General features: G+C 37.3%; 2 protein-coding genes across 3 annotated transcripts; both read right to left on the bottom strand.

The window, feature by feature from the left end:
* Positions 1-6,581: 6,581 nt before the first annotated feature.
* Positions 6,582-10,218, bottom strand: LOC113310548 (MLO-like protein 12). 2 transcript variants are annotated; one of them, XM_026559254.1, is made up of 13 exons: positions 10,027-10,218; positions 9,861-9,918; positions 9,463-9,770; positions 9,243-9,362; positions 9,085-9,145; positions 8,906-8,994; positions 8,665-8,739; positions 8,492-8,586; positions 8,337-8,386; positions 8,188-8,228; positions 7,809-7,982; positions 7,691-7,726; positions 7,363-7,579 (listed from the first exon to the last, which is right to left on the bottom strand). In XM_026559254.1, the coding sequence occupies exons 1-13, from the start codon at positions 10,141-10,143 to the stop codon at positions 7,508-7,510; spliced, it is 1,296 nt and encodes a 431-aa protein (XP_026415039.1). In that variant the 5' UTR covers positions 10,144-10,218; the 3' UTR covers positions 7,363-7,507. The 2 variants fall into 2 exon arrangements, with proteins under 2 accessions (XP_026415040.1, XP_026415039.1); XM_026559255.1 differs by lacking the exons at positions 8,492-8,586; positions 8,665-8,739; positions 8,906-8,994; ... (3 more) ...; positions 9,861-9,918; positions 10,027-10,218 and having other exon boundaries at positions 6,582-7,425; positions 7,512-7,579; positions 8,337-8,463.
* A 5,954-nt stretch (positions 10,219-16,172) lies between these two features.
* On the bottom strand, positions 16,173-21,422 carry LOC113307632 (MLO-like protein 6). The gene is made up of 12 exons (XM_026556080.1): positions 21,111-21,422; positions 20,623-20,985; positions 20,403-20,516; positions 20,027-20,114; positions 19,861-19,949; positions 17,640-17,714; positions 17,465-17,559; positions 17,264-17,354; positions 16,968-17,141; positions 16,831-16,866; positions 16,569-16,636; positions 16,173-16,488 (listed from the first exon to the last, which is right to left on the bottom strand). Exons 1-12 carry the CDS (start codon positions 21,234-21,236, stop codon positions 16,323-16,325), a joined length of 1,485 nt encoding a protein of 494 aa, XP_026411865.1. The 5' UTR covers positions 21,237-21,422; the 3' UTR covers positions 16,173-16,322.
* Positions 21,423-26,052: the final 4,630 nt, after the last annotated feature.

Genomic DNA, 26,052 nt, shown 5'->3' with positions numbered 1-26,052 from the left:
AGTGTCTCAAGGGTTAGTGTTTATTTTGCAACTATCTTTATGTTTATTCCATTACTCTTGTTTAGTTTCAGTTCAGTTGCTCTTATTTAGTTTCAATTCAGTTCATGTTTTTGTTTTATGTCTTCTGTGTTTGTTTATGTTCAGTTCAATGCTCTGTTTAGTAATTGTTTTGTTTTTGTTGCTGTTATGTGAGCTCACATGTGTATGTGTATAGCTAGGCTGAGATGATTCCTTAAGTCACTGTTAGTGGTGGAATGCTAGGTTATAATTCATGTAAATTGAGTTGATTGAGTAATGGAGGAATTTAGTGCTCAACTGTGCTTGTGATTGATTGTGCTGTCAAAAGACAGTCAATGCTAGGAGTAAACAGTTGAGCAAGCTTCTTCTCCTTCAATTTCATTTATGTATACCCTGGAACATAGGCAGGCTTGAACCTTCACCTAGCTCCATTAGGGACAGGGATTTAACATAGAATTACACTATCTGGCTAGGTCACAAGGTGGATTCATAACCTAGTTGTGTTGTTTCTCTGTTTTGTATCTGTAGTTTTGCTCCCCTGCCATTGCCCTTGGCTTAGGCCTTGGTTTGCAACTGTCTTGATTTATCACTACCACATTGCCACTACCATGCCATTGTTAATATGCACATGTAGATCACTGTTGTTTTATCATTGTATATATTGCCACATTGTATATAATGACACTATCTCCATTGCCATTGTCCACTTTCCCTCTGATATATTGCCCTGTTTTGCCTTGTTCTGCCCTGTTTTGCTTCCCTGCCCAGCCTGCATTACCCTACTGCTACTGTTGTGCCTCTTTTCCTTTGCCTGTGCTGTCTACAGTACCAGTCCTCTCTTGTCACTGCCCTGTAAATACCCTCTCATGTTGGCCTTGTACATACATTGTTTCACTTTGTTACTTCCTCACTATCACTTTCTGCTTTCTCACTGCCTTGGCCTATCCCTCATTGTCACTGCCTTGCATATAGCTTAGCTAGGAAAACTTCAATACACCCCAAGTCCCTGTGGAATGACCCTGTTCTTGCACACAAGCTACAACTGACCCTGTGCACTTGCAGGTATCACTGTAGGCATCCATTTATTGTCTTATTTTCACATCTTTAAATGCCTACCACCCATCGAAGAAGATATGGAACCAAGGAAATGCAATGACATATCTTTCTTGAGAAATTATATACTCGCACTAAGAATCAAGTGACCAACTCAATTGCTCCTCCAGGCCCAACTCCATGTAGTTTGCTGAAAAATCAAACTCACTGTGTAGTTGTATAAATATTTGATATTAGAGACAATAAAAAAAATAATAATATAGAATTGATTGCAAACTCCAAATAGTTTAAATCATATGAAGTATTTCTCGTTGAAGATGATATGATCAAGAAAATGCACTGACACATCTTTCTTCAAAAAATCATAGTTGTGCTAGGAACCAAGCGTCTAACTCAACTGCTCCTTTAGGCTCCAACTCCCTTCAATTAAACTAAAAACAACACTTAATAAATACAGTATTTTCACATAATAGCGGATCATGGAAAGATCAATACTGCGGAATTTTCTCAAAAAGCTCATTCTATCTTTTAACAATATATGCATGAAGACATAATAGACTTAACTTTTGAGCGAATATAAGATAATAGCACAATTCACAAACACAAAGGCACATATATCTCATAAGACATTTTCAATATATAAAACCAATAAGGTTAAATACTGCAATTTCATCTTTCAAAAACTTAGAATTTAAATAAATAAATCTAAAAACATTGCAAGATGAAAAACGTTGGAAACTGCTATGTGTAATCATAATATTTGCTATACCAAACCCTAGTTATCCTTCTTAAACATAAGAATAAATTCTCATAAGAAGTTTCCTAGACATTGTAGAGCTTTCACAAGGTATCTACAGAAAATTCCCTTTCATTACTGAAAAATTCATTGATGATAGGATCATTCAATTCTTCTAAGTCTTCAGAGATGTCGGTTAACTCACTAAGCTCTCTTTTAACTTCACACAAGGTGTTCTTTGTCAGAGACAACATTTTTTCATAGTGAGTTATCCTTTCCAAGGATAAAATGATTCAAGATTTCAAATCATTTCTTTGGCGGATAAAATCCTTCACAACAGCCCTAAAGTCATTATCATGATGACAAACAGACAAAAGGGAGTTAAATCACCAAATATGAACATATATATCTTAAGCTTTTAAATTATTTAGGACATATACAACTATAATCGGCAGGTTATGTATTTTGTATATGCTGATTCTAAAAAGTTTTGGTTTTGGTTAAGAAATTCGTCATCATACCTAACACACAATCTCTCTACTATAACTATAATTCTCTACCTAAAACTCTCTATAACTTAACATGTCTAATTTCAAGCCTACCCATGTTATTTGAGAGATATCAATTTTGTTTGCACATAAAGATAGAGGATATGAGGTGTTTAACAAGGATGAAAATACTACGTTAGCAGACCCACTAAACCTACTAGACTAATCTAACCAATAATATATTTAATTATATAAGAATAATAATATTATTTCAAATAACTGGGTGAGATCCTTTTCACCAGCTGGGCACTAACACCCTTTTGTATACAATACCTAATCTATGAAAATATAAATTACATTTCTTTGCGCTAACATCGAACCTAGACAAATGATTATGCATCCTGTTCAAATGATTCACCATGTTCTCAGCTAGTTTCCCAAATGTCGTGAAAGTTAAAATGCCAAAACCAGAACCTTCAGCCAAGCATTTATCAAAATATTTTTTATGTTTGCGTGAAATCGCATTACTTAACATTAATCCAGGTTGGAAAACACGAACTCCTCCACCAGTAAAAGGCGACACCCCAGTCACATCTATACAGGCGTCACGACCATTATCCAAGTTGTAAACCAAGATATCAGCAGGTCTCAGGGATCCACCATGATCATTAGACAAGAAACCTAAAGCAATCTCCTTCCCAGTAGGCACTCCGTCACGATAACACATATCAGCAATGGTGTCCCTGAAAATATCGTGTCAAAATTTGATCCCCACCTCATGAGCACAATGCAGAGCATGATCCCCAAGAAAATCCATATACCGGTCACAAAAGTCGTAACGAGTATCCGCAGGAAATAAAGGTATGCCCAAACGATAGCAAAAAACTACACAAATTGGCGGGCCTCAAGCCTCTGATTATGCCCCTCAATGGGTAATGCTTTGAGAAAATCCGACGCATAATTGGACTTGTTACATTGCCAGAGGTCACAGTCACGAGTAGTCATGGAGAATTTCTCAGGCATCTCTTTCATGACAACCTCAAAATACTTAACTGCCAAAGAATTCATGGGATGAGGGGAAGTAAGATCGAAGTTGACACCAGGACATACACTAGAAGATAACTCCATAGACCGCCGAAGACCAAGATCTGGGCCCAATAAGGAAGTGTCGTGCAAGATGACGGATTGAAGGGTGTGTCTGTATCACCGAAGCCAAATAACAGTAGTGAATCACATCAGCCATGGAGAATAAGCCCATCCCACCATGCTTGAGAGGAAAAGAGATAAGCCGATGTTGTAACAACCCCATACCGGCCCATCATTCGTAATAATATGACGCACATGTCGGGCGAAATGCGCATCACAAATATATTGTGCCTCCGTTAAATGCTCAGGCATAGTAGTACGCATCGAAAAATATAACTTAGAAATCCCCGCGCAACTTCTCAGCAGATTTAGTTCACACTGAGGATCCTCCAATTTATTCACGGCATCCATCAACTTCGTAGTCTTGAGAACTCCAGCCTTAACCCTAGTTAGCAATTCGACGAATAATTCTCGAATTTTTACAAATCGATTGTTCCCGAATAATACGATCGTTCGAATGCAACTCCGAAGCCTATTCGCGTGTTATGTGGATTAACCGAATAATTCACGTTTTATACGAATTTCGCTATTGATTCGGCGGTGCAGTTCGGTAAAGATTCTGTTAGTTGTTTTAAATTGTTGTGTTTTAAACGACAACCATTTGGGTCCATTATAACGCATTTGGATGCAAACTCAGAAGTTTCTTTTCGACTTCTGGAAGTCAAAAAGTCAAAAGTCAATTTGGCAATAATATTTCAGAACGATTTCTAGAAGCAGAAAAGTCAGTTTTTTGTGAAGCAAAATCGTTTTGCTTCTGACTTTTACTTCTAGAGAAGCAGAAGTTAGAAGCAGATTTGTATCCAAACGCGCTATTAGCTCCCTAACCACAAAGCCCAGCTTATAAACACACATAACGCTTCTTTTAAGAAAAAAATGTTACTACAAGGTTTCGAAGTAGCAACCTAATGCTTCTTCACTAATGGCCATACCACCACACTAACCAATCTTTGTTGAATACCTCTGTAAATAGAATGGATATGTACAGATATTGATTTTAGGGTATCATTTCCCTACCAACTTGGTCTTTTAAGCTTAGGGATATTAGATAATTTGTTATTTGTGTACGCCGAATTTTATGTACCGAACTCATATTTTTTAAAAGAATCATACACGTATGTATCCTGTTCCGATCTACTTCCGACGCACGAACCGTTGATCGGATCTTTGACCGAATTTGGCTTTCACAAATTCGAACAATACTCGTACATCTGCCGAACTACGAATTTCTAACTAGGGCCTTAACTAAATCACTACAATAACCACGATCAAGGCTTACCGGGCCACCAAGCAATTTAACCCCTTTTACAAGTCTTCCAATATGAGAAAGGATATTTTTCATTTTTTTCATTTTATCCATTAACAATAGGAGGTTTTAGAGATTACGTTGAAGACAATATATTATTTCTTGTTTAATATGCCCACAATTTGGCCAAATACCGGAAAGGAGGGGTGCAAGTTCAGATACTGGATGGGATGGGTGCAAATTATTTTATTTTTTTATTATTAGTATTTTATTTTTTTTAGGTTTTGTTCATAGGTTTTTCTTTTCTGAAAAAAAAAAACGATCTTTTTATTAATATTCTTCGAAAGAATTCTCATCATACAAGAAACTAGTCGGAAGCCGAGCAACAAGCTGGGCTCCAACTCCTTTTTGAATGACCACACTTAACCTATGAAAAAAGAAATCTCATATCCGCACATTAGCATCATGGATGGCCATGTAATTGCACATACGTTTAACAAAACCTATCGTTCCATCACCAAGCTCACCAAGAGTAGTAAAGGTTAAAGCACAAAACCCGTAGCCTTGAGATGTGCATTTTTCCAAATACTTGGTATTTTTGCGACTGACAACAGCCTTGATAGCCTGACCCACCTCCAAAGTACGACCATTACTCCCAACAAAGAGTGAAACAATCGTCACATCGAAGCAAACATCCCGACTATTACCCCAATTTAGAACTAGAACGTCAACAGGTCTGAGAGAAGTACCATTGTTCGCAAGAAGACCCAAGTCGACCTCTTTTCGTGCCGGCACTCCAGCCCGGTAACATATGTCTGCAATCGTGTCACGCACCAAGTCATGTCGAAATTTTAACCCCACTTTGTTCGTACAATGCACCGCATGGTCGCCAAAAACATCCATCTCTCTCTTGCAGAAGGGGCACAAGCTGTCTGATTCAAACAAGGGGATACCAAGTCTATAACATAGTACCGCACTGAATTGCCTCGCACCAATATGCTGATTTAAACCAGCGATAAGAATAGCCAATAAGAAATCCAGGGCTTGCTTCATTTGGTTACTCTGCCATAACAATGAATCACGTTCAGACAACTTGTAATTGGAAGTCAAGTTCTTCTTTACTGCATAAAAATAGACAGTTGCCAGAGTTGACATACAATGTGTGGCAGTGCTATCGATGCATATAGGAGAACCGGGACTACAAAGATAGTTGAAAGACGATGCAGCTCGCTCAAGATGGGAGCTAAAACCACTTATGCCAATACGCCTCAAGATAACAGACTGTAATTCTAATGTTTGCAGACACCACGCCAAATAGCAGTATTGCATAGTGTCTTGCATCGAATAAACACCCAAACCACCCAGTCTGAAAAGCAACGTGGAAAACCGCATTTGCAATGGGCCAAAGCCTGGACCATCTCCAGTGATTACATGTCGTAGGAAGTTGTAGAGACGAGAGTCAAACAAGTCTTGAACCGCAAATATGCAGTCTGGAAAGGTAGTACGTAAGGCAAAATATAAGCGAGAAACACCAGCACAGTTTCTAAACAAAAGAAGCTCACAATGTGGATATCCAGCACAACCATAAGCCGGAAAAGAAAAAGAACAAAACAACAATAAAAAAAGAACAATTAAATAGAATAGGGGTTCAACCCCGCTGTAAAGGTTTGTAATAAATTAGTTGTATACTACGTTTGGTGGTTTGGTGGTGTTGGGTCTGATAATGGGACCAGTTCAACTGATTGGGTTCGGATATGGACCTAGATCCCGCTTTCGCATATCAAAAAAAAAAGAAGAAAAAAAATAGAGGAAATACCGGGTGCAAGTACAATACTTGATGGTACGTATGTATACTTGAAAACCAAATTAACTGTAAAGCACTACGTATTTTCCTGCTTAAAAAATACAACAATGTATTTTCCTTGGAAATCCAACATGATAACATGTTTTCAAAGATGTAAACAAATATTATGTATATATTCATGGCTTCTTCGTGGTAGCCATTACCGCCACCCACACTCCCAGTGCTTTTACGAATAAATAATGTACACCAGGTTAGGTAGATTTTGAATAGATGGAGCCTAGTAGTATTACAGCTATTGCTTGATTATCTTTTGTCGAAGGAGAAATTCAGCGAACTAATTTTTTTTTGATAAATTTGGCTAGACCTGTTATCAACTATTGAGCCAATATCGATTTCAATTTGGGTACCAGAAGTAGTTGTAGGCAGATCTCGCAAATTCATTTCTTGAATATCTTTCATTTCTTCTTCCATTAAACCCTCACCAAGTTTTGATCGACGACGATTATGATGAGATGAAGAACCATCACTTTGGTATTGATGTTGATGAACTGGGGAACCTTCGCTATCCCTGTCCCAGTTTTCACTACCGATAATCGATAACCTTGGAGATGTTTGTAAACTATCCGCTTCATTATGGGGGGAATAGCGTGACAGATTAACCGGTGGTGACAGTCTGTACATCGAGTATGTTGCTTTAGATGGATGACCCGGTGACAATCGGTGAGATGGAGTTGCCGGTCTACTCGACGTTGGCGTACCTGTTGCTGTGCGTGACTGTTGGTTTTGCTTAATGTTCTTTCTAGCTGTATGGTGCCATTTTCTCAGAGCTGTTGCTACTCGGTCATTAAAAATTGTAGGTTTCAAACTCGAACCCATTTGAGTAACCAATGCATAGAGCGGTAGTGTAACGTAGCTACATAAGATTTGTATCAGCGCCCTGAAAATGTAACGTTAAAATCATACATTTCTGGTAACTTGTTTATAAAGCAAAATCAAAAAGGCTAAATTGGGAGTCTGAGTTACCCCATGGAGATTCTAATGACAATATCCTCCAGGTGTGCATGAAAACAAGACCTTAACCCAAATTCGTACTGGAATATCAACATAATTTATGGTAGTAGCTTAGATTTTAATATACGGTGTACTCTGCTGGAGGTATATATGATTAGCAGAGGGGTTAGAGGAAGTCAATTAACGCTTACCGAAGTCCATGCGAAGAAAGCGAGTTGAAAGGCATTCTAGTGGAACAAAGAAAAATATTACAACACTGTTTAATCTCTAGCTAGATAAACTAATATTAGATCTAATTCAGATGACTACCTGAAAGAGAACAAAATGGATGAGGTAAAGAATGAGACGGGGACGATTAAACCAGAAGAGGTCATCAGCTGGTTGAACAACAAATTCTCCCTTCACTACATCTGTTTTTCCTTGTATTCTTAATCCCATTCTTGTTACAATCACTTGTAGCTTTGTTCCCACTGATAAAATGATCTGCACACAAAATTATTTATTAAGCACCAGGCTTCTGTCAAAGTTGCTTTTATTTCGTATGAACTGAGATATGTGTGTGCTCATAACACTTTTCAGATAGTCCTCCAATAACCAACTTTTCCAATAACCAGAACTTGTTTACAGAATTGGTTATGTTCGAGACGCATAAAACAACAAAATGAAGATAATGAAAACTGAAACTCACAATAAATGGGATGAAGGGCAACCATAGATATGAGTACCATCCTGTAAACACCCACCAAAAACAACAGTGAAGATTCTCAGATGCACGCCCCCAAATGTTTGAAAGAAAAAAAAAAAAGAGCAAAAGTATAAGATATCTTATGCACATACCATGGGTGTTGAATAGCAGAAACAGAACAGCAAAGAACCAAATTGGTGGGCTACAAAAGGGAAATATCAGAAACGTATAGATAGTCATCAAATTACACAGGGGAGAGGAAATTTATTTTTTTCGTTTCATTTATAAACAAGATTAATAGACATACCTGATTCCTACAACCACTTTAAAATCTTCTTCAAGTGATCTTTTTATATATTTCTGGAAATCAAACTTGACCGAACTTTGTGGTGCCAAATGAGCCTGTAGACAAAAACATACAGAATTATAACCATGTTACATAGGATGGGATATCAACTGGCCCAGGATAATCAGACTTGCCATTATGAATCCGTGTCGCAGAGTCAAATAATCCACTTTAGGTACCGACCGACCGAATTGTCTGAAGAAACAAACCTGAATACCAAATGGTTAAATTGTGTGCAGGAAATGTATGAGTTAGTATGTGGCAAGTATACACTTGTGCTAATTATTATGTACTCCACTAGTTAGTTTGAATTCGAAATTGATTAATTAGTTAACAGGAGTTGGATATCAATTAATTTTAAGCTAAATATCTTACAATCCAGATGAGTGCGGGTGAGCTGCTCCAGGAACTCAGGTGCCTTCTACCAAATGATGTATCTCTTGCAAACCTAAACCTCTCTGGATCTGCATAGCAGTTCATATTATTGATGACGCCAGTTAAAATTAAAAATTATGGAACACTTAGATATAGTAAAACAGTATGTAAAAATGTACCATGCCTAAATTGGTATTCAGCCGTCTTTGTTTCCTTTTCCCATGACTTCCAGTGTCTCATCTGAAACCCCAAAAACAAAACAAACGAGAAACAACAGTTGAGAAGGCGAGGGTTTGAGCTACAGAAAATCCCATCTGCTTTGGTGCAGTATATGTACCTTAAGCCTTCCCAAAGCCATGGTGACAATACAGTAAAGAACATGAGAGAGGGCTAATACAAATATGAAGATATGTAGCTGATGAATTCCATATGGTGACACAAGTGGCACTTTATTACCCTGCAAGTAAGTATATATATATATAAGACATTAAACTAGTTAACCATGTGTGCATACACAAATAAACAATAAGATTATGATAGTTTATGTTTCTTCATGCCTTGGCCGCGCATACATCATAGTCTCCTCCTCCAGCTAAAGCACGCCGATGACTTGAAAGTGGATACGATGAATTAGAGACAAGTCTACGGCCGGGAGTGCCCACTAAATTGTTGGATTTATGGGAATCAGTATTATGAAATGCTGTTGTGACGCTTGTTGTGACGCTGCCAATGTTGTACAAGTCATATTCTTGTTGCTTGCTACATGGATGCCAAGTATTTGCAACACTCTGTGGGATGCAAATCTTTGAAATGGGCACTTGTCCTATTGTCAGTAGCAATGAAATGAACCCTAGTAACATTAGCTCTGCATAAACAGATTAACCAAAATCCAAAATTAGGAATCCTATATATAGAATCATCATGTTTAATAAGACATCGTCTTAATGAGGAGTACCTGCTTTGATCTTCTCAAGTGCTTCATACAGAGCTCGTTTGCGCTTCTTTGTCAACCACTACAAGTTTGAACCAAAACAGAATTACTATCCATTTTTAGCTAAACTTAACGGACGCAGCGAACTAATAAACTGGGGGGGGGGGGGGGGGGGGGGGGTTGATCATACCTTTCCAATAAGGTGGATGATATGTTCAATTATGATAGAAATCAAAACCAATGCAAAACACACCACAGCAACTGCCCAAGTTGGCGTCTGCTCTAACGAACGGCCACTTCCCGCCATCACAACAGGTCCATTACAAGATAATAAATCCAAGTTCGAATAAGTTAAAACCAATAATGAGGAGTGGGGTTTATAGAAAAAGATAGAGAGCAAAATTGGATGCAACGGTGTGGTAATACAACTCTGACTACTTTATCCTAATTTCTCTATATGTCCTGTAAGAGTTGCGTAACAATTTACGCAGGACTGCGACAATCTCCCTTATTCAAGTCTCTTACTAAAATTTACATGATACTTAAAATTTCTCCGCCTTCCATTTTTGGATTTGTTACATTTTGTATATCTTTAGTTATAAGTTAAAAGCACAGTCCAACGAGTTTGACCTTCTATGTTTGTCCAACTACTTACGATCCCGTAGATATCGATATCAATATCAACATCTTGTAGTGTTCAATACGCATATACTAATGGAATTTCTAAGTGGTATTGTGTAAAGTACCTGAAATTTGTACCACTAATTAAATACCAGGGTCCATTGCTATATTGCATGACAACCCTCTAACTAGGCTAATTGAATATTTTTGTCCCAATCTATGGAAAAGAGCATTAAGAACAACAGCCAAGTAATATACATAAATGCGCGACATGGATGGCCAGATGGGACCTTGGAATGAAAATCACAGGCAAACTGTCAAGTGGTAAATGAACATATCGGATTTTTAACTCTGTATACTCAGTAAATGTGCATGATCAATTCAATGGTAATATACTTCATACTGTACATGAATAATTTTATAAACAAACTTACAATAATTTTAAAACCGTGCACCTTTCAGAAGAGCTGCAAAAATAACTACTCTTTGATCATCTTTTGTCAAAGGAGAAATCTTTTGAACCAATCATAATTGGTTTTGGTCGACTACTTTCCATAGAACCGATATCGATTTCATGCTGACCTCTAGAAGTAGCCGGAGGAGCAGACGGTGGAGGCAAATCCGACAAAGTCTCTTTCACTTCTTCTTCGGTTGGACCAACAAGGTTGGATCGGAAATGATGTTTGTGAGACGAAGAGCTATCAAGCTGGTACTCATGTTGGTGCATTGGAGACGGTGAACCTTCGCTATCCCAATTTTCGTTGTCAATATTTGATAACCTTGGAGATGTTTGGAGACTACTATCAGCTTCTTGACGGTAATAGCGTAAAAGATGAATCGGTGACGTTCCGTGCGTTGGCGTTCCTGGTCTACTTGATAACGGGGTTCCTGGCCTACTCGACATTGGCGTTACTGTTCCTGATCGTTGGTTTTGTTTAATTTGTTTTTTAGCTGTACGATGCCATTTTGTTAGATTTTGTAAACACATATATCAAAATAGTTCGTATCTCTTTCATTCATTCAATCTGCTTCTTATACAAGACACAACCCTAGAGTTCGATCTTATATTGGACTGTCCATAACAGTTGAGACATTGGACTGTCCATAACAGTTTAGACAGTAGACTGAGAAGATGGGTCTCAATCCTGGGTCTCAAACCAACAGTCTCGAGCCCATATATAACTCTCATAATACCCTCCCTCAAGACGGAGCATGGAGATCACACATGCCCATCTTGGAAATAAGAAACTGAGCTTTCCCTAAAGATTTAGTAAAAATATCCGCCAATTGCACTGTTGTAGGAGTGTAAGAAGGCGTAATAAGCTTCTGCATGATAGCATCTCTAACCAGATGACAATCCACTTCAATATGCTTTGTTCGTTCATGAAAAACTGGATTCTGAGCAATATACAAAGCCGATTGACTATCACATAGAAGACGCATACCATGTGGATGATGAACTCCCAAATCACCCAGTAATTTTTTCAACCATTTTAATTCACACGTAGCCGCCGCCATAGATCTATATTCCGCTTCAGCTGACGAACGAGAAACGGTATGTTGCTTCTTAGTTTTCCAGGATATTGGAGAATACCCAAGAAGAACAAACCATCCTGTCAACGAGCGTCTAGTTAAGGGACAACCAGCCCAATCTGAGTCACACCATCCTTTCAAATTAAGACCACTATCAGAGCGCAACAGAATTCCCTGCCCAGGATTCTTCTTCAAATATCGAACCACACGAAGAGCCGCTTCCCAATGTGCTATTCTCGGCAGTTGCATGAATTGAGACAAAATATGAACAGAATATGCTAGGTCTGGCCTAGTCACGGACAAATAGATTAAACGCCCAATCAGTCTTCGATATTTTTCCACATCCGTGAACAAATCTCCTTTGTCCAAAGAAAGACGATGATTAGTTTCCATTGGAAATTCTGCAGGTTTTGCACCTAATAAACCTGCTTCCATGATGATATCCAACGCATATTTGCGTTGACACATATAAAAACCTTGTGCACTCCGTGCCACCTCCAAACCCAGAAAATACTTCAACTTTCCCAAATCTTTCATCTTGAAACATTGTCCCAAGTAAAGTTTGAATTGATCAAGCGCAACTAAATCATTACCCGCAACAATCAAATCATCCACATAGACCAATTAAGTTGGGTTTTTCCCTTAGTCATGAAAAAGAGAATAATCGGAATATGATTGCCGAAACCCATAATTCTTCAAAGCTGCAGACAATTTTGCAAACCAACACCGAGGAGCCTGCTTTAAACCATATAAAGATTTTTTCATCCTACACACCATATTAGACTTACCTTGAGAAATCCAGGTGGTATTTTCATATACACTTCTTCTTCCAAGTCTCCATGAAGAAATGCATTATGTACATCCATCTGATGCACTTCCCAATTCTTAATTGCTGCCACAGCTAGGAAAGTCCGCACTGTCGTCATTTTCGCCACTGGTGCAAATGTCTCATTGTAATCCAACCCTTCTACTTGATGATTCCCAAAGATCACCAGTCTAGCTTTGAGCCGCACCAACTGTCCATTCTCATCATACTTCTCTGTGTAAATCCATTTACTACCAAGAGCTTTCTTTCCCGGCGGTAATTCTTCTAATTCCCATGTTCCTTGTTCTTCCAAAGCTCGTATTTCTTCTGCCATTGCCTTACGCCATCCTGGATGCTTCATGGCTTCTTTGAAATTTTTAGGCGCAGACCCAGCAGTAATTGCTGCAAGAAACTTTTTATGAACTGTAGAGAATTTATCACAACTAACATAATACGTCAAAGGATACGGCGTACCTGAGGATGATGTGGAGAGTGAGCATGAGATGGACTATTTTCGTACAGTGTGTTACAAAACCTTTGAGCCGACTAGACGGAATCTTCTGTCTCCTTCCTTTACCCATACTAGCTTCCGTCACTTCTTCTTCGAGACCACAGGGTTCTCAGTAATATATTCTGGGTTCTCAGTATCATTTCTGGGTTCTCAGTAATGTCTTCCGGGTTCTCAGTAATGTTTTCTGGGTTCGCAGTAATACCTTCCTGGTTCCCAGTAATTATTCTGGGTTCAGTACTGTCTTCTGGGTTCTCAGTAATGTATTTGGGTTCTCAGTAATATCTTCTGGGTTCTCTTGCTGCACTATTTCTTCATCATCACTCCAACACGTCATTATTAGCCTGAACTATCTCAGTTGGCTGATCAGGTACCCTAGATATGTAAGGAAACTGATGTTCATGAAACTCTACATCCCTTGAAACTAAAAATTGTCTTTTGTCTAAGTCATATACTTGCCATGCCTTCTTCCCAAAAGGATAACCCAGAAAGACACCTTCTTCCTCGACTTGCAAACTTATCCCCTTTACTACTTTGATCATGTGCATAACACAAGCAACCAAATACTTTCAACTGACTATATGGTGCCGGTTTCCCAAATAGAACTTCATATGGAGTTTTGTTGTTTAGAACCGGTGTAGGCGTACGATTAATCAAATACGCTGCTGTCAAAGCACATTCTCCCCAAAATCGATCGGTAAATTTGCTTGAAACCTCAAAGCTCTTGCCACATTCATTATGTGCTGATGTTTTCTCTCAACTCTTCCATTTTGTTGAGGTGTTCCTACACAGGATGTCTCAAAAACTATTCCATTAGTCTTAAAATAGCCACGCAATGCATTAAATTCAGTTCCATTATCACTTCTAACAATTTTGATTTCTTTACCAAATTGACGTTTCACAAGCGCAATAAAGTTAAGAAATATCGTTGCAACCTCAGTTTTGCTTTGAATTAAATAAATCCACACACCTCTTGAAAAATCATCTACTATTGTCAGAAAATATTGTGCTCCAGAAGACGAGCACGTCTTATAAGGACCCCACAAATCTATATGAACCAAATCAAAACTACAACTGGATTTGCTCAAACTACTAGCAAAACTACTTCTACGATGTTTTGCACGTGGACAAATATCACACGCATCATTATTTTCTTCAATAATCTACCCAGACCTGGTAACTGTTGTAACACTTTCTCTGATGGATGTCCCAATCGCTGATGCCACAGCTCATACGTATCTTCACTCACCTAAGCACTTTAACTGGAGGCACACCACAGAACATATATAGTCCACCTCGTCGCTCACCCACTCCAATCACCTTCCTCGTCAACCGGTCCTGTATAAGACATAAATTGTTAGTACATTGAACATTACATACTACCTCATCAATGAGTTGTGTAACTGAAATCAAGTTACAAGTTATCTGTGGCACATAAAGCACATTGTCCAATCTCAAACCACCAGGAAGAATAACTGTTCCTATTTTCTCAGAGTGAGCATATTTTCCGTCCGGCAGTCCCACAAACATGCTCTAATATCTTTCACATTTATCATATCATCTCTTTTACACGTGACATGATTTGTAGCTCCTGTGTCTATAATCCAGGATGTTTGATTTGTCTTACCTTGGAGCTGGGAACTGATTTTTCTTGAATTTAAATATTCAAGAACCTGCTGAACTTGACTTGCAGTCACGCCTGTCAGTCCTGATGCATCTCCTGAAGATCCAGTGGCAGGATGAGATGTTGTTGCTGCCGAGATGTTCAAATTATGCGCACGTATATTGTCTTGTCCTCTACCTCCTCTGTTTCACAAACCGGCACCAGCACGTCCTCTACCACCAGCTCTACCACCAGTTCGGCCTCCTCGACCATATCCTCTTCCACCTCTTTGTCTGTCACCCCACCATTCCGGGTATCCAATCAGCTGAAAACACCCTTCCTGTGAGTGCCCTTCTCGGCTACAATGCTTGCAAAATTTGTTAGGATCATACATATTATTGTATGGACGCTGATCTGACTGAACCTTGAACGCCATAATTGTCCTGTGTCTGAGACGCCACAACTCCTTCCCCCAATTTTAGACGTTCCGAATTAACCACAGCTTGATAAGACATCTATAGATGGCAGTGGTTCTCTTGCCAGTAATTGTTCACGCAGGGAGCTATACATGGTATCCAAACCAATCAAAAAATAGTGTAAGAAATCTTCTTCTCTCAACGTACTAACCTGTGTTGCAATGTTACACGTGCACTGGCCACAGCTACACTTTGGTATCTTCATGTACGTCACCATCTCATCCCATATCTTGTTCAATCTCCCATAGTACACTGCAACCTCCTCAGTTTTCTTCTGTTTGCATTCGCTTAAGGCAGCTTTCAACTGGCAGATCCGAGTTCCACTTACAACACAAAATCTCCTCTTCAAGTGCGTCCATAACATGCTCGCATCATCATAATCCCCCAACGTTGATCTAATATTTGTCTCCAATGTATTGCTGATCCAAGAACCAGCATTGAATGCACTGCAATCCACTCCTCTAACTCCTCAGGTTCTGTTGGTTCTTTGACGGTTCCATCAACAAAACCAAATTTTCTTTTGGCTATCAATGATTTCTCACTGCTCTAGCCCATTCATCATAGTTTGCTCCCTTTAACACAATCGGTGTGATGATAATCCCTGGTCCATCACTTGATCCCAGATGATATTCTGGTTTCTTCTTTTGCATATTGTTTTCTACCTCTTTTCCTCTTTTAGATGATTCTGTATCATCCGCCATGTTTACTGTTCTAGGGTTTTCTTATTCGTGTTAATCAACTCTGGCTCTTGATGCCATGTTAGATTTTGTAAACACATATATCAAAATAGTTCGTATCTCTTTCATTCATTCAACCTGCTTCTTATACAAGACACAACCCTAGAGTTCGACCTTATATTGGACTGTCCATAACAGTTGAGACATTGGACTGTCCATAACAGTTTAGACAGTAGACTGAGAAGATGGGTCTCAATCCTGGGTCACAAACCAACAGTCTCGAGCCCATATATAACTCTCCTAATACATTTTCTTAGAGCTGTTGCTATCCTGTCATTGAAAATAGTAGATTTCATGCTTGAACCCATCTGAGTAACCAATGCATAGAGTGGTAGAGTAACGTAACTACACAAGATTTGTATCAACGCCCTGAAAATAATCAAATTTGGATTTCTGAGTAAATATATTTTTGATTAATTCTCGTCAGCGTGAATCTGAAAATGCCTTACCCCATTGAGATTCTGATGACAACATCCTCTATGTGTTCATGTAAACAAGATTTCAACCCAAATTCCCACTGAAAACATTAAATAATTCAAAAAATGAATTTGTCAACTGTGAAGTACCAGAACTCTACTAATTAAACTTTGTTAGTAAACCCAAGCTGCCCAACTAGGCAACTGCCATTGTGACTGATGCAAGGTTTTAAGGCAAATCAACTAATGTTACCGGCATGGGACCCTGAATTTCAAAGTAGTACGTACTACTTACCCAAGTCCATACGAAAAACGCCAGCTGAAAAGCATTCTGCGAGAAGAAAGAAGACATTTGCAACATTAAGTAACGACTGAATAGAATAGATATTACCGAGTGCTATTTCAAATAAGAAAAATGTGACCTTAGTTTACCTGAAAGAGAACGAAATGGATTAAGTAGAGAATGAGACGTGGGCGACTAAACCAGAAGAGGTCATCAGCTGGTTGAACAACAGGTACTCCTCTCACAATGTCACTTTTCTCTTGTATCATTAACCCCATTCTTGTTATAATCACTTGTAACTTTGTTCCTACTAGCAAAATAATCTGCATTCAACTTAGTAAATTACAAACTTTCTAAAGATCTCAATGAGTCGTCCCCAACAAGGACTCTTTTGTAAGAAAGATCGACCAAGAGAATAAACTCAATAAATGTAAGAGAAGCTTACAATGAATGGGATAAAGGGTAGCCATAGATAAGAAAACCATCCGTGGGTGTTGAATAGCAGAAACAAAACAGCAAAGAACCAAATTGGTGGGCTACAAAAAAAAAAAGAATAAAAACATCAAAATCAAATACTTGGTCAAATAATTGAGAGAAGAAGAATCTTTAGCGCGTCCTATGAATATATCAACAAAAGACTACACACCTGATTCCGACGACAACTTTGAAATCTTCTTCAAGTGATCTGTTTATGTACTTCTGAAAATTAAACTTGGTTGAACTTTGGGGTGACAAATGAGCCTGTGGATATACGACAGTCCGTTAGAATCATAATCTTATATAGTAAGTACCACTGTAAGCATACGAATAATCCGACTTACCATAATGAAACCGTGTCGAAGGGTCAAGTAATCCACTTTAGGTACTGACCTAACAAATTGTCTGAAAAAGCAAACCTGATGATTCAATCGCATAAAACCGTAAGCATTAGATACTACCGACATAAAAATATATAGGAAATAAAAGTCCCATAATACATATCGTTGGAAGGAGCATATGCATTGGCTGTGTCAGTGCATCGAATTGTTGTTGTCAATATTATGATGTTTTAACATTATATGCGTTTGAAATTGTAGCTGAAATTACCTACCGAATTTGTTGGGATAGTCCAAATTTTACGCAATAGTTCTTTTCAGCCCACCTTATTATCCCACGGTCAATCCCACCATGACGTGGCATGACTTTTCCTACATTTTATCTTTCTTCTTCCTAATTGAGGTGGCATGTTCAGTGTTTTACGGACTAATGGAGTTTTTGGCTGTGTTATTCAATCTTTGTATCTTTCTTCAGTCAATCTCTTATGTCATATGTTTTTTGGTGGCCTTCTTTTAACTCTCTTTCAATTTCAGAAACTAAAATCTAATCTCAATTTTTGCCTAGTTTTTTCAGTGTTTTTTAGCTAATAAATATGAAATCGGATCCACTGAAGCTAGATGTACCACTGCTCATTGGTTTGTCTTGATATAGCTCTCATAGCAGGACACAAGTAACAAATGTTGCCGCATACGTGCACTACCCATCTAAACATGCATTACTGGCATCTTTTCACCACCACAATCCCTTCACCTTCTTCACAAATTCACTTTTAAAACACAGATTATTTACACTAATTAAAATGTCTAAATTCAGCAGACCATGAACATAATAATCAAAACATTCCACCAAAATCAATAAAAATTCAACCTTTCATCAAATTATATACTAAACCAGATCAAATTGCCAGATTGACAAAAATGAAGAAAAATCTCAAAAGGTCAAAGAAACAACTGAAGAATGTTTCAAAGACATTAAAGTTTCTTCCTTTTTCATATTAAATTCACAACATTAAACAAAATCTTCTCAAAATCAAGGAACCCCATGTCTTAGATGATTGAGATATCATCTTTCCAGTAAGAAAACATATAGACTTGATACCAGGTTGTTATTTTCCATCTCCCAATTGATTTCGACTTATTGTTTTGTAATTGATAGCAAGTTGTTATTATAGACTAGACTTCGATAGAAGACTAATTGGACGTGGAGAAGTGAATGAATGAGCTAAATGAATAGGATGTTTAAATCATCCTTACCCTGTACTCAGTTTCAGAAGAACTTCTATGGACGACAGGGCATCCAATGATCCAAGTCATAACTGAATGCCATTGATGGTGGAACTAATACTTCCTTTCCCATAATCAAAGTTTCACATGTAAAGAGCTTGTTTCCATCACTAACAACTTCAATGAAAAATTTAATTTGGATAAAGATTGGTTTAGTCTTGTGTGCTCGTCACACCCAGAAAATAGTAAAAAGCCACGTCAGTTTAGAGAGAGAAAAATCGAAAGATAGAAAAGTCTAACCACGTCATAGTGGGATTGACCGTGGGACAATATAATGGGCTGAACAGAATTACTGAATTTTACGTCTCATTGTCTATTATTCGACTTGGTTACATCTAAAGTATTAATTAAGGTTGACTATCAATTCCTAATTTACAAGCTAAACTGCCATTTTGGTATTCTCTGCCTTGCGGCACCTGGCATCAGGTGATCCTAGTTTTAGAAAAATACCATACGAAAAGTCAAAATAACTTCAATTTTTTCTCGTGTATCATGTTAACAAAAATACTGGAGAACTCATAAAGTTATTTAGCCTTTATGGGTGTCTAGGAATTAGGATCCTACTCGTGAATCTAATAGCTAGATTAGGACAACCTAGTGTTGTATGTGAATAGGCTTACTGAATTGCGCAAGTGTCCACTATCTACACTCCCATTCAGGACCCTTATCACATTTGTTTTTGTTGAATTGAAAAGTTATAAATTTAAATTGGTGTATCTAATAAATTATTTGAAGTTGACATGGTGTCGTAGGCTTGTAGAATTGGTTAAAATTAGAAAGCTTTAATGTATGATTAGTTATTTCATACTCCAGATCAATGACTATAACCTACTCAATTACTAGTCCATACATTAATTTAAGCTGGGATCAGAACGAAGACAGTTAATAAGTCAAAGGCCATTTGTATAGTATTTAGGTTCTTGGTAGACGGTAAAAAACCTACCACCCAGATGAGAACAGGTGATTTACTCCAGAAATTCAAGTGCCTTCTGCCGAATGATGTATCTCTCGCAAACCTAAACCTCTCAGGATCTGCATAACAGTTCATACAAGAGTAACTACTATAATTTATGAGAAATCTGTAAAACCGTTGGCAAGTAAAACTGTACCGTGGGTGAATTCGTATTCAATTGTTCTTGTCTCCTTTTCCCTTGATTTCCACCGTCTCATCCGGAAAAGATAATAAGTTAATATTTTCTCCGTTCCAATTTAGACGATGTTTTATAAGTTTTCACGCAGATTAAGAAATGGAGAGATCTAAAAAAAATCCTATTATTATTAGTGTATTTGAAACATTAATTGCTATTAGTGTATTTGAAAATAGACTTATGATTCCAAGACAAATTGTGAGGGTATTGTTGGTAGTTTTGTGAGAAAAATATGAAAACTACAGAGGGAGTACAGTGAGGGAGTACAGTATAGAGAGATGTGGATGCTAATACGTACTACTGTTGGACATCATATTAGTGCTTAGTTTATACATACCTTGAGCCATCCCAAAGCCATGGTGAGAATACAGTAAAGAACGTGAGAAACGGCTAAAACGAAAATGATGTGTAGCTGATGAATACCATCCGATGATACAAATGGTACCTTACCCTGTACGTAAAATTCTGAATTAGAAAAACAAAGTTTTGCAACAAAATATAAACTTAACACCAGTACGTAGTTAAAGCTTTCAGATGTTTAAGTTTATAGTTCATGCCTTTGCTGCGCATACATCGGTGCTTCCTCCGGCTAAGACACGCCGATGACTGGGAGTTGAATTTGATGATAATCTTGAAATATTAGAGAGAAGTTTTCGTCCCAATGTACCCACCACGTCTTCTGATCCATTGTCGTCGGCGTTACTAGATGTTTTTTTGTCGCCACCGTTGTTGTTCAATCTGGTTTCTTCTTCACCATTACATGGATGCGATGTAGCAGCAACACTCTTGGGTATGCAAATCTTTGAAATGGGCCCTTGTCCCACTGTCAGTAGCAATGATAAGAACCCTAGCAACATTAGCTCAGATTTGATCTTCTCGAGTGCTTCATATAGAGCTTTTCTATGTTTTCTTTGAAACCACTGCAAATTTTGAAGCCCGAGTACTGTTATTAATCATCCGAGTAATATATACACTGCATGTAATTTAAAACTAAATTAGTTGATTTCAGTTTGCACATCACAAATTAATACTGGTAGGGTCGTACCTTTCCAATGAGGTGGATGATATGTTCAATTATGATAGATATCAAAACCAACGCAAAACACACCACTGCAACTGCCCATGTCGGCGTTTGCTCTAACGACCGACCTGTCCCTCCACTTCCCGCCATGTAACCGGGAATTGTTTTCGTTTGTTTTTCTTTTTTCTTTTTCTTTTTAACAAAAAATGAGCATTGAAACAGTAGTTCAACACTTAAAAATACAAATTTAATGGATTAACAGTCTTTATCGGGGTGAAAGAATTTAGTTATAGAATATGATGATGAATGATTGATAAAAAGAATGAAGGAATGCACCCAGAGAGATAGAGGAGAAAGATAGAAGAGATGATAAGAATTATGAGAGAGTTTTGAGTTTATAGAGAGAGGAATTTGAGAGAACTGTGTGACAACAAGGAAGGGGGAAAGGGACGACTTTTGACTTCATACGAGACAGATTCAAGGAGACCTGGGCAGCACGGACGCGCCTAAAATGGCGAAAATGCTAGACGTCCTCTCCACAGTCCTCCACCGAAGCCTTCCCCATGGCGCATCATTTCCTTTATGGTCCATGGCATTCATCCATGGATCCACCACCATCCAAAAAGATTCAAGGCTTCCTAATTTTAGGGTTTTGGATGGTGCCACGTCATGGGGAAGATAACAGGGAAAAGATGGTGGGGGAGGTGGTCACGTGTCCGTGTCAAACTGCGTCCGATATTTAGACGCGCACATCTTCAAGTTAGACACATCGGTGACATCTTATGCATATGTCACACACTATTTTAATATAAATGTCTAGTAAAAATATTTGATTTTTTTGTATATGCATTGTTTTACTAGTATATGTACTTATTCTTACATAAATTTGTTATTTATCAATAACTTGTTGAGAAATTACATTTAATATATATATAAGGGGAACGTTTTGGTAAAACAATGCATATACAAAAGGGGAGATAAAGTGCTAAATATTAGTCGCAGTGAGCTCGTAAAATAAAACCTCTTTAAAAAATTAGAGCATTGATTCCTGTTGACCGTTTACAGCTTTATAAACCCTAATTATGGCTAGCTTTGTCAGATCGTTTTCAAAGAAAAATAGTTTGAAAAATAAAATAACCCTTAATTCAGAAGAGGTCATAATGCATGACATTGAAAAACAATTACAAAATTGGAATATTCCTAAAGTTCCAGTTAATGAAGTATATAGGAAAGGATCTTTTCAATTCAGAAGCGATTACGCAATTAAAACTGTAGAAAAGACCATATCTATAATTGATTCGAATGATAATTTTGAGCTTTTCTCTCCTAGAATGATAGAAGATCATAAACAAAAAAAATTTAATTATCTTCATATAGGCTTAATCCAAATAGCCGTAAAACCATTGACAAGGACAGGATTAAATAATTCTGTACTCTTATGTGTCAGGGATTGTAGACACAATAAATTCACTGATTCATTATTAGGAATTATTGAGTCTACCTTATGTGAAGGTCCAATTTATTTTAATTGTTTCCCAAATTTTTCGGTGTCTCTGTCTGATCCAGGACTCCTTAAAACTCTAACTTTAAATGTTAGAACTCAGGGGTTTGATATGGTCGCAGGGTCGCAGAACTTAGCCGTTGTATATAGAATATATTATAAGGCTATGAATACCTTATGTCCTAATGCTCAAGTTTATGACACAAAAGGTCAGACTACTCTTTTTCATACCAATATTGGTAAAGCCCATACAGTTATTCCCAGAACCATAAAGTGGGATCAGGTTACCCTCCCTGAAAAGTGGACTTTACAGGTAGAAGTTCCAGCAAAGCCTTGCCAAAACCAAAATCTCCAACAAATAATTGAATATGAAGATGGAGATGTGGAAATACAATTTACATCTTTCAGGAAAACTAGGCTTAAGATATCAGAAGGCGAGGGAAGTGCACCAAGGCCATCTGTAGCATCTTCTTCTTATACAGATCCTATTCATAATTTTATAAATGACCCAAATGATATTATTATAGAAGGAGTTAAACAAACCGCGCATCAGGTTAATAAACCTTATTATAAAGTAGAAACGCCAAAATCTACGGTTAGAAATATTCCTGAACAGTAGAACCGATCTCTCCGATCTAGAATTTGAGATAAATGTGATCCAAAAACCATCATTGGATTTACAAGAACTTCGAAAGAGTATCATAGTTTAGAAAATACAAATAAAAGGGCTTGGTTTGAATCCAACTTTAGTTCTAATAGAAGAACAAGAATATATAAAACTTATGCTCTATACTTAAGTCATAATAAAAATCCAAACCCATTTTTCACCTGGTTTGAAGATTTTACCAAAACTTACAATTTAAATAAATATAAGAGATCGCTTAATATGTTGGAAACCCAGTTTCAATCTTATACGACAAAAGATGGAAATGTTATTCAGTCAATCCATCCACCAGAAGTAGTCCTTGATATCAAAGGTGCTATAGCAGCCCCATACAAATTAAACATAAGGGAACTGATTCAGTAGCTAACCATAAAGATATTGGTCAGTTAATACAACAAAATAACTACACCAATTTATATTTACATTCAATAGGAAAACAAACGACAAGAATTGAAGGCTTGTTAAACAAGGATAAAATCCAACATATACAACCTAATGAGCTTAAACTTAATCCGGCACCATCTAGTGGATTATTATTTAAACCAAACCCAATAATAGATCCAAATGTCTTCAGGTTGTCCAACCCAGATAATAGCTTTGTAGATGCACTAGTAGAAAAGCTAGGAAAATTAAGCTTATCTGCTTCAGGCCCATCTAAAGCATCCAAACAATCAAAAGAAGGAATAAATGTTCTGTCCAAACACGAAGAATACAGTGATATAATATAGAAGAACTGGAAGAAATTTTTCATTCATCAAATTCTGGTAATATTAACAACAATTCTGATGACATTAATAAAATATCTTTTGGAAAAAATAAATATACACCGACAGTTCTACTAGAAATTATTACCCTAGACCAACACCGGTAGATTTACAACTGGAAGAGGATTATAATTGGAATCAGACTTCGTTTGATGGAAGATCCATAGTTGAGTGGAACATAGATGGTATGACAGAATACCAAATAGTAAATATCATAAGACAAATGTCGATGTATGCTTCTGCTTCTAGACTCATTAAAAACCCAAAAAACAAATTGTTGAATCCATAGTTACTGGCTTTACTGGCCAACTTAAAGGATGGTGGGATTTCCATATGTCCGACCAGGCAAAATATAGCATTTATATGGCAAAGAAACCAATCAAGCTAGAAGATGGTACTGAATACTCTCAGGAAGATATTGTTAGTACCCTACTTTATACCATTGGCCTGCACTTTGTAGGAAGTAATAGCCAACAAATGGAAAGATCTAGGGAATTACTTATTAATCTTAAATGTCCTACCCTCTCCCATTATAGATGGTACAAGGATGTATTCTTCTCAAAATTGTTTAGCAGAGAGATTGTTCCTCTAATTCTGATTTTTGGAAAGAGAGAATTCGTCTCAGGGTTACCCCCTCTGTTTGCTGAAAGGGTTAGAAATAGACTAAAATCAAAAAATATTCAACAACGTATTGAGTATGGCGAATATACTTTTGGCCAACTATCTTCCGAAATTGTATGTGAAGGTTTAGCTTTATGCTCAGACATAAAGCTACATAGACAATACAAAAGAATAAAAATTATCTAACAAGCAAGAGTTAGGTGATTTTTGTGAGCAATTTGGATACACTAATACACCATCCGCGTTATTATCTAGGAAGAAAGGTACTCGACCACCTTCCCATAACAATCCTAAAACTACTAGATATCCTAATAGGTATCCATTGAAATCTAAACGACCCAATTTTAGGAAAAAAAACAATAAGACACAACAATTAAATAAAAAGACTAATAAGTCACTTCCGGTCTGTTACAAGTGTGGAAAAATTGGGCATTATAGTAATAAGTGTCGTACAAAACAAAAAATAAATGAGCTTAATCTAGACGAAGGTCTCAAACGTCAATTAGAACAAGTCCTCTTAATGGACTCCGATCTATCTGAAGAGGATGAATCATCCTCCTCAGAAAATGATTCAGGGACAATTTCAGGATTGGAGGATGATGATGTACAGATGGTTGTTCTTGTAAAAATTGTTTCATAAACAAATATCTAGTCTAGGAATTAATGTCCTCACCAATGAAGAAAATTTTATATTAGAGTTAATTGATAAAATTGAAAATCCAGAATCAAAGCGAATGGCTTTAGAAAAATATATTGAAGTATAAAAGAGCACCAAAACAAGAGAAAATCGAAACTTCTTACAAACCTTATAGTTTTAAGGAAATAATGGCAAGAGTAGAAAATCATCACATTAAAAAAGAACCATCAGTCAATGATCTTAGGGAAGAAGTTAATCAGGTTAAAGAAGAATTAAGAAGTCTTAAGCAAAGAGTCCAGATATTGGAACTTCATAAACCAGTAGACTGTGAGTATGACTCACAAGAAGAAAACTCTTTTGATGAAATTTTACAAAACTACCAGGCTCATATTACTACACATATAGATAAACCAGAATCACCTACTAATAACCAGGATATCGAAAACATGCAATTCATTAATATAATAGATAAAGTAATCACTCAAAAGTGGTACACCTTAGTCACCCTAATCATAGGAAAAGAATACCGTTTTGAAACTATGGCACTCATAGATTCGGGTGCAGATCTAAACTGCTTAAATGAAGGATTAGTTCCCACAAAGTATTTTAGCAAAACAACCCAAGTTCTTAATACTGCAGATGGAAACAAATTGATAATTAATTACAAATTATCTGATGTGCGGTGTGTAATAATGGTATTTGTCTAGCGACACCATTTATCATGGTAAAGAATTTATCTCAATCCTGCATATTAGGGACTCCATTCTTGAATATGTTAT

The sequence above is a fragment of the Papaver somniferum genome, chromosome 9 (genome assembly GCF_003573695.1).
Source record: "Papaver somniferum cultivar HN1 chromosome 9, ASM357369v1, whole genome shotgun sequence".
NCBI lineage: Eukaryota > Viridiplantae > Streptophyta > Magnoliopsida > Ranunculales > Papaveraceae > Papaver > Papaver somniferum.
Note: the sequence above shows the minus strand (reverse complement) of the source record. Positions and strands in the feature narration are given on the sequence as shown.

What these genes read in the sequence shown, in the direction of transcription:
- LOC113307632 (XM_026556080.1), bottom strand. Translation starts at nt 21,236, where the DNA reads ATGGCGGGAAGTGGAGGGACAGGTCGGTCGTTAGAGCAAACGCCGACA. An exon ending in TGGCTTTGGGATGGCTCAAG is followed by an intron (nt 20,115 to 20,402) that starts GTATGTATAAAC and finishes ATTGGAACGGAG; the next exon opens with AAAATATTAACTTATTATCT. An exon ending in AAAGTTGTCGTCGGAATCAG is followed by an intron (nt 17,355 to 17,464) that starts GTGTGTAGTCTT and finishes TTTTTTTTGTAG; the next exon opens with CCCACCAATTTGGTTCTTTG.
- LOC113310548 (XM_026559254.1), bottom strand. Translation starts at nt 10,143, where the DNA reads ATGGCGGGAAGTGGCCGTTCGTTAGAGCAGACGCCAACTTGGGCAGTT. An exon ending in TGAATACCAATTTAGGCATG is followed by an intron (nt 8,995 to 9,084) that starts GTACATTTTTAC and finishes ACTGCTATGCAG; the next exon opens with ATCCAGAGAGGTTTAGGTTT. An exon ending in AAAGTGGTTGTAGGAATCAG is followed by an intron (nt 8,387 to 8,491) that starts GTATGTCTATTA and finishes TCCCTTTTGTAG; the next exon opens with CCCACCAATTTGGTTCTTTG.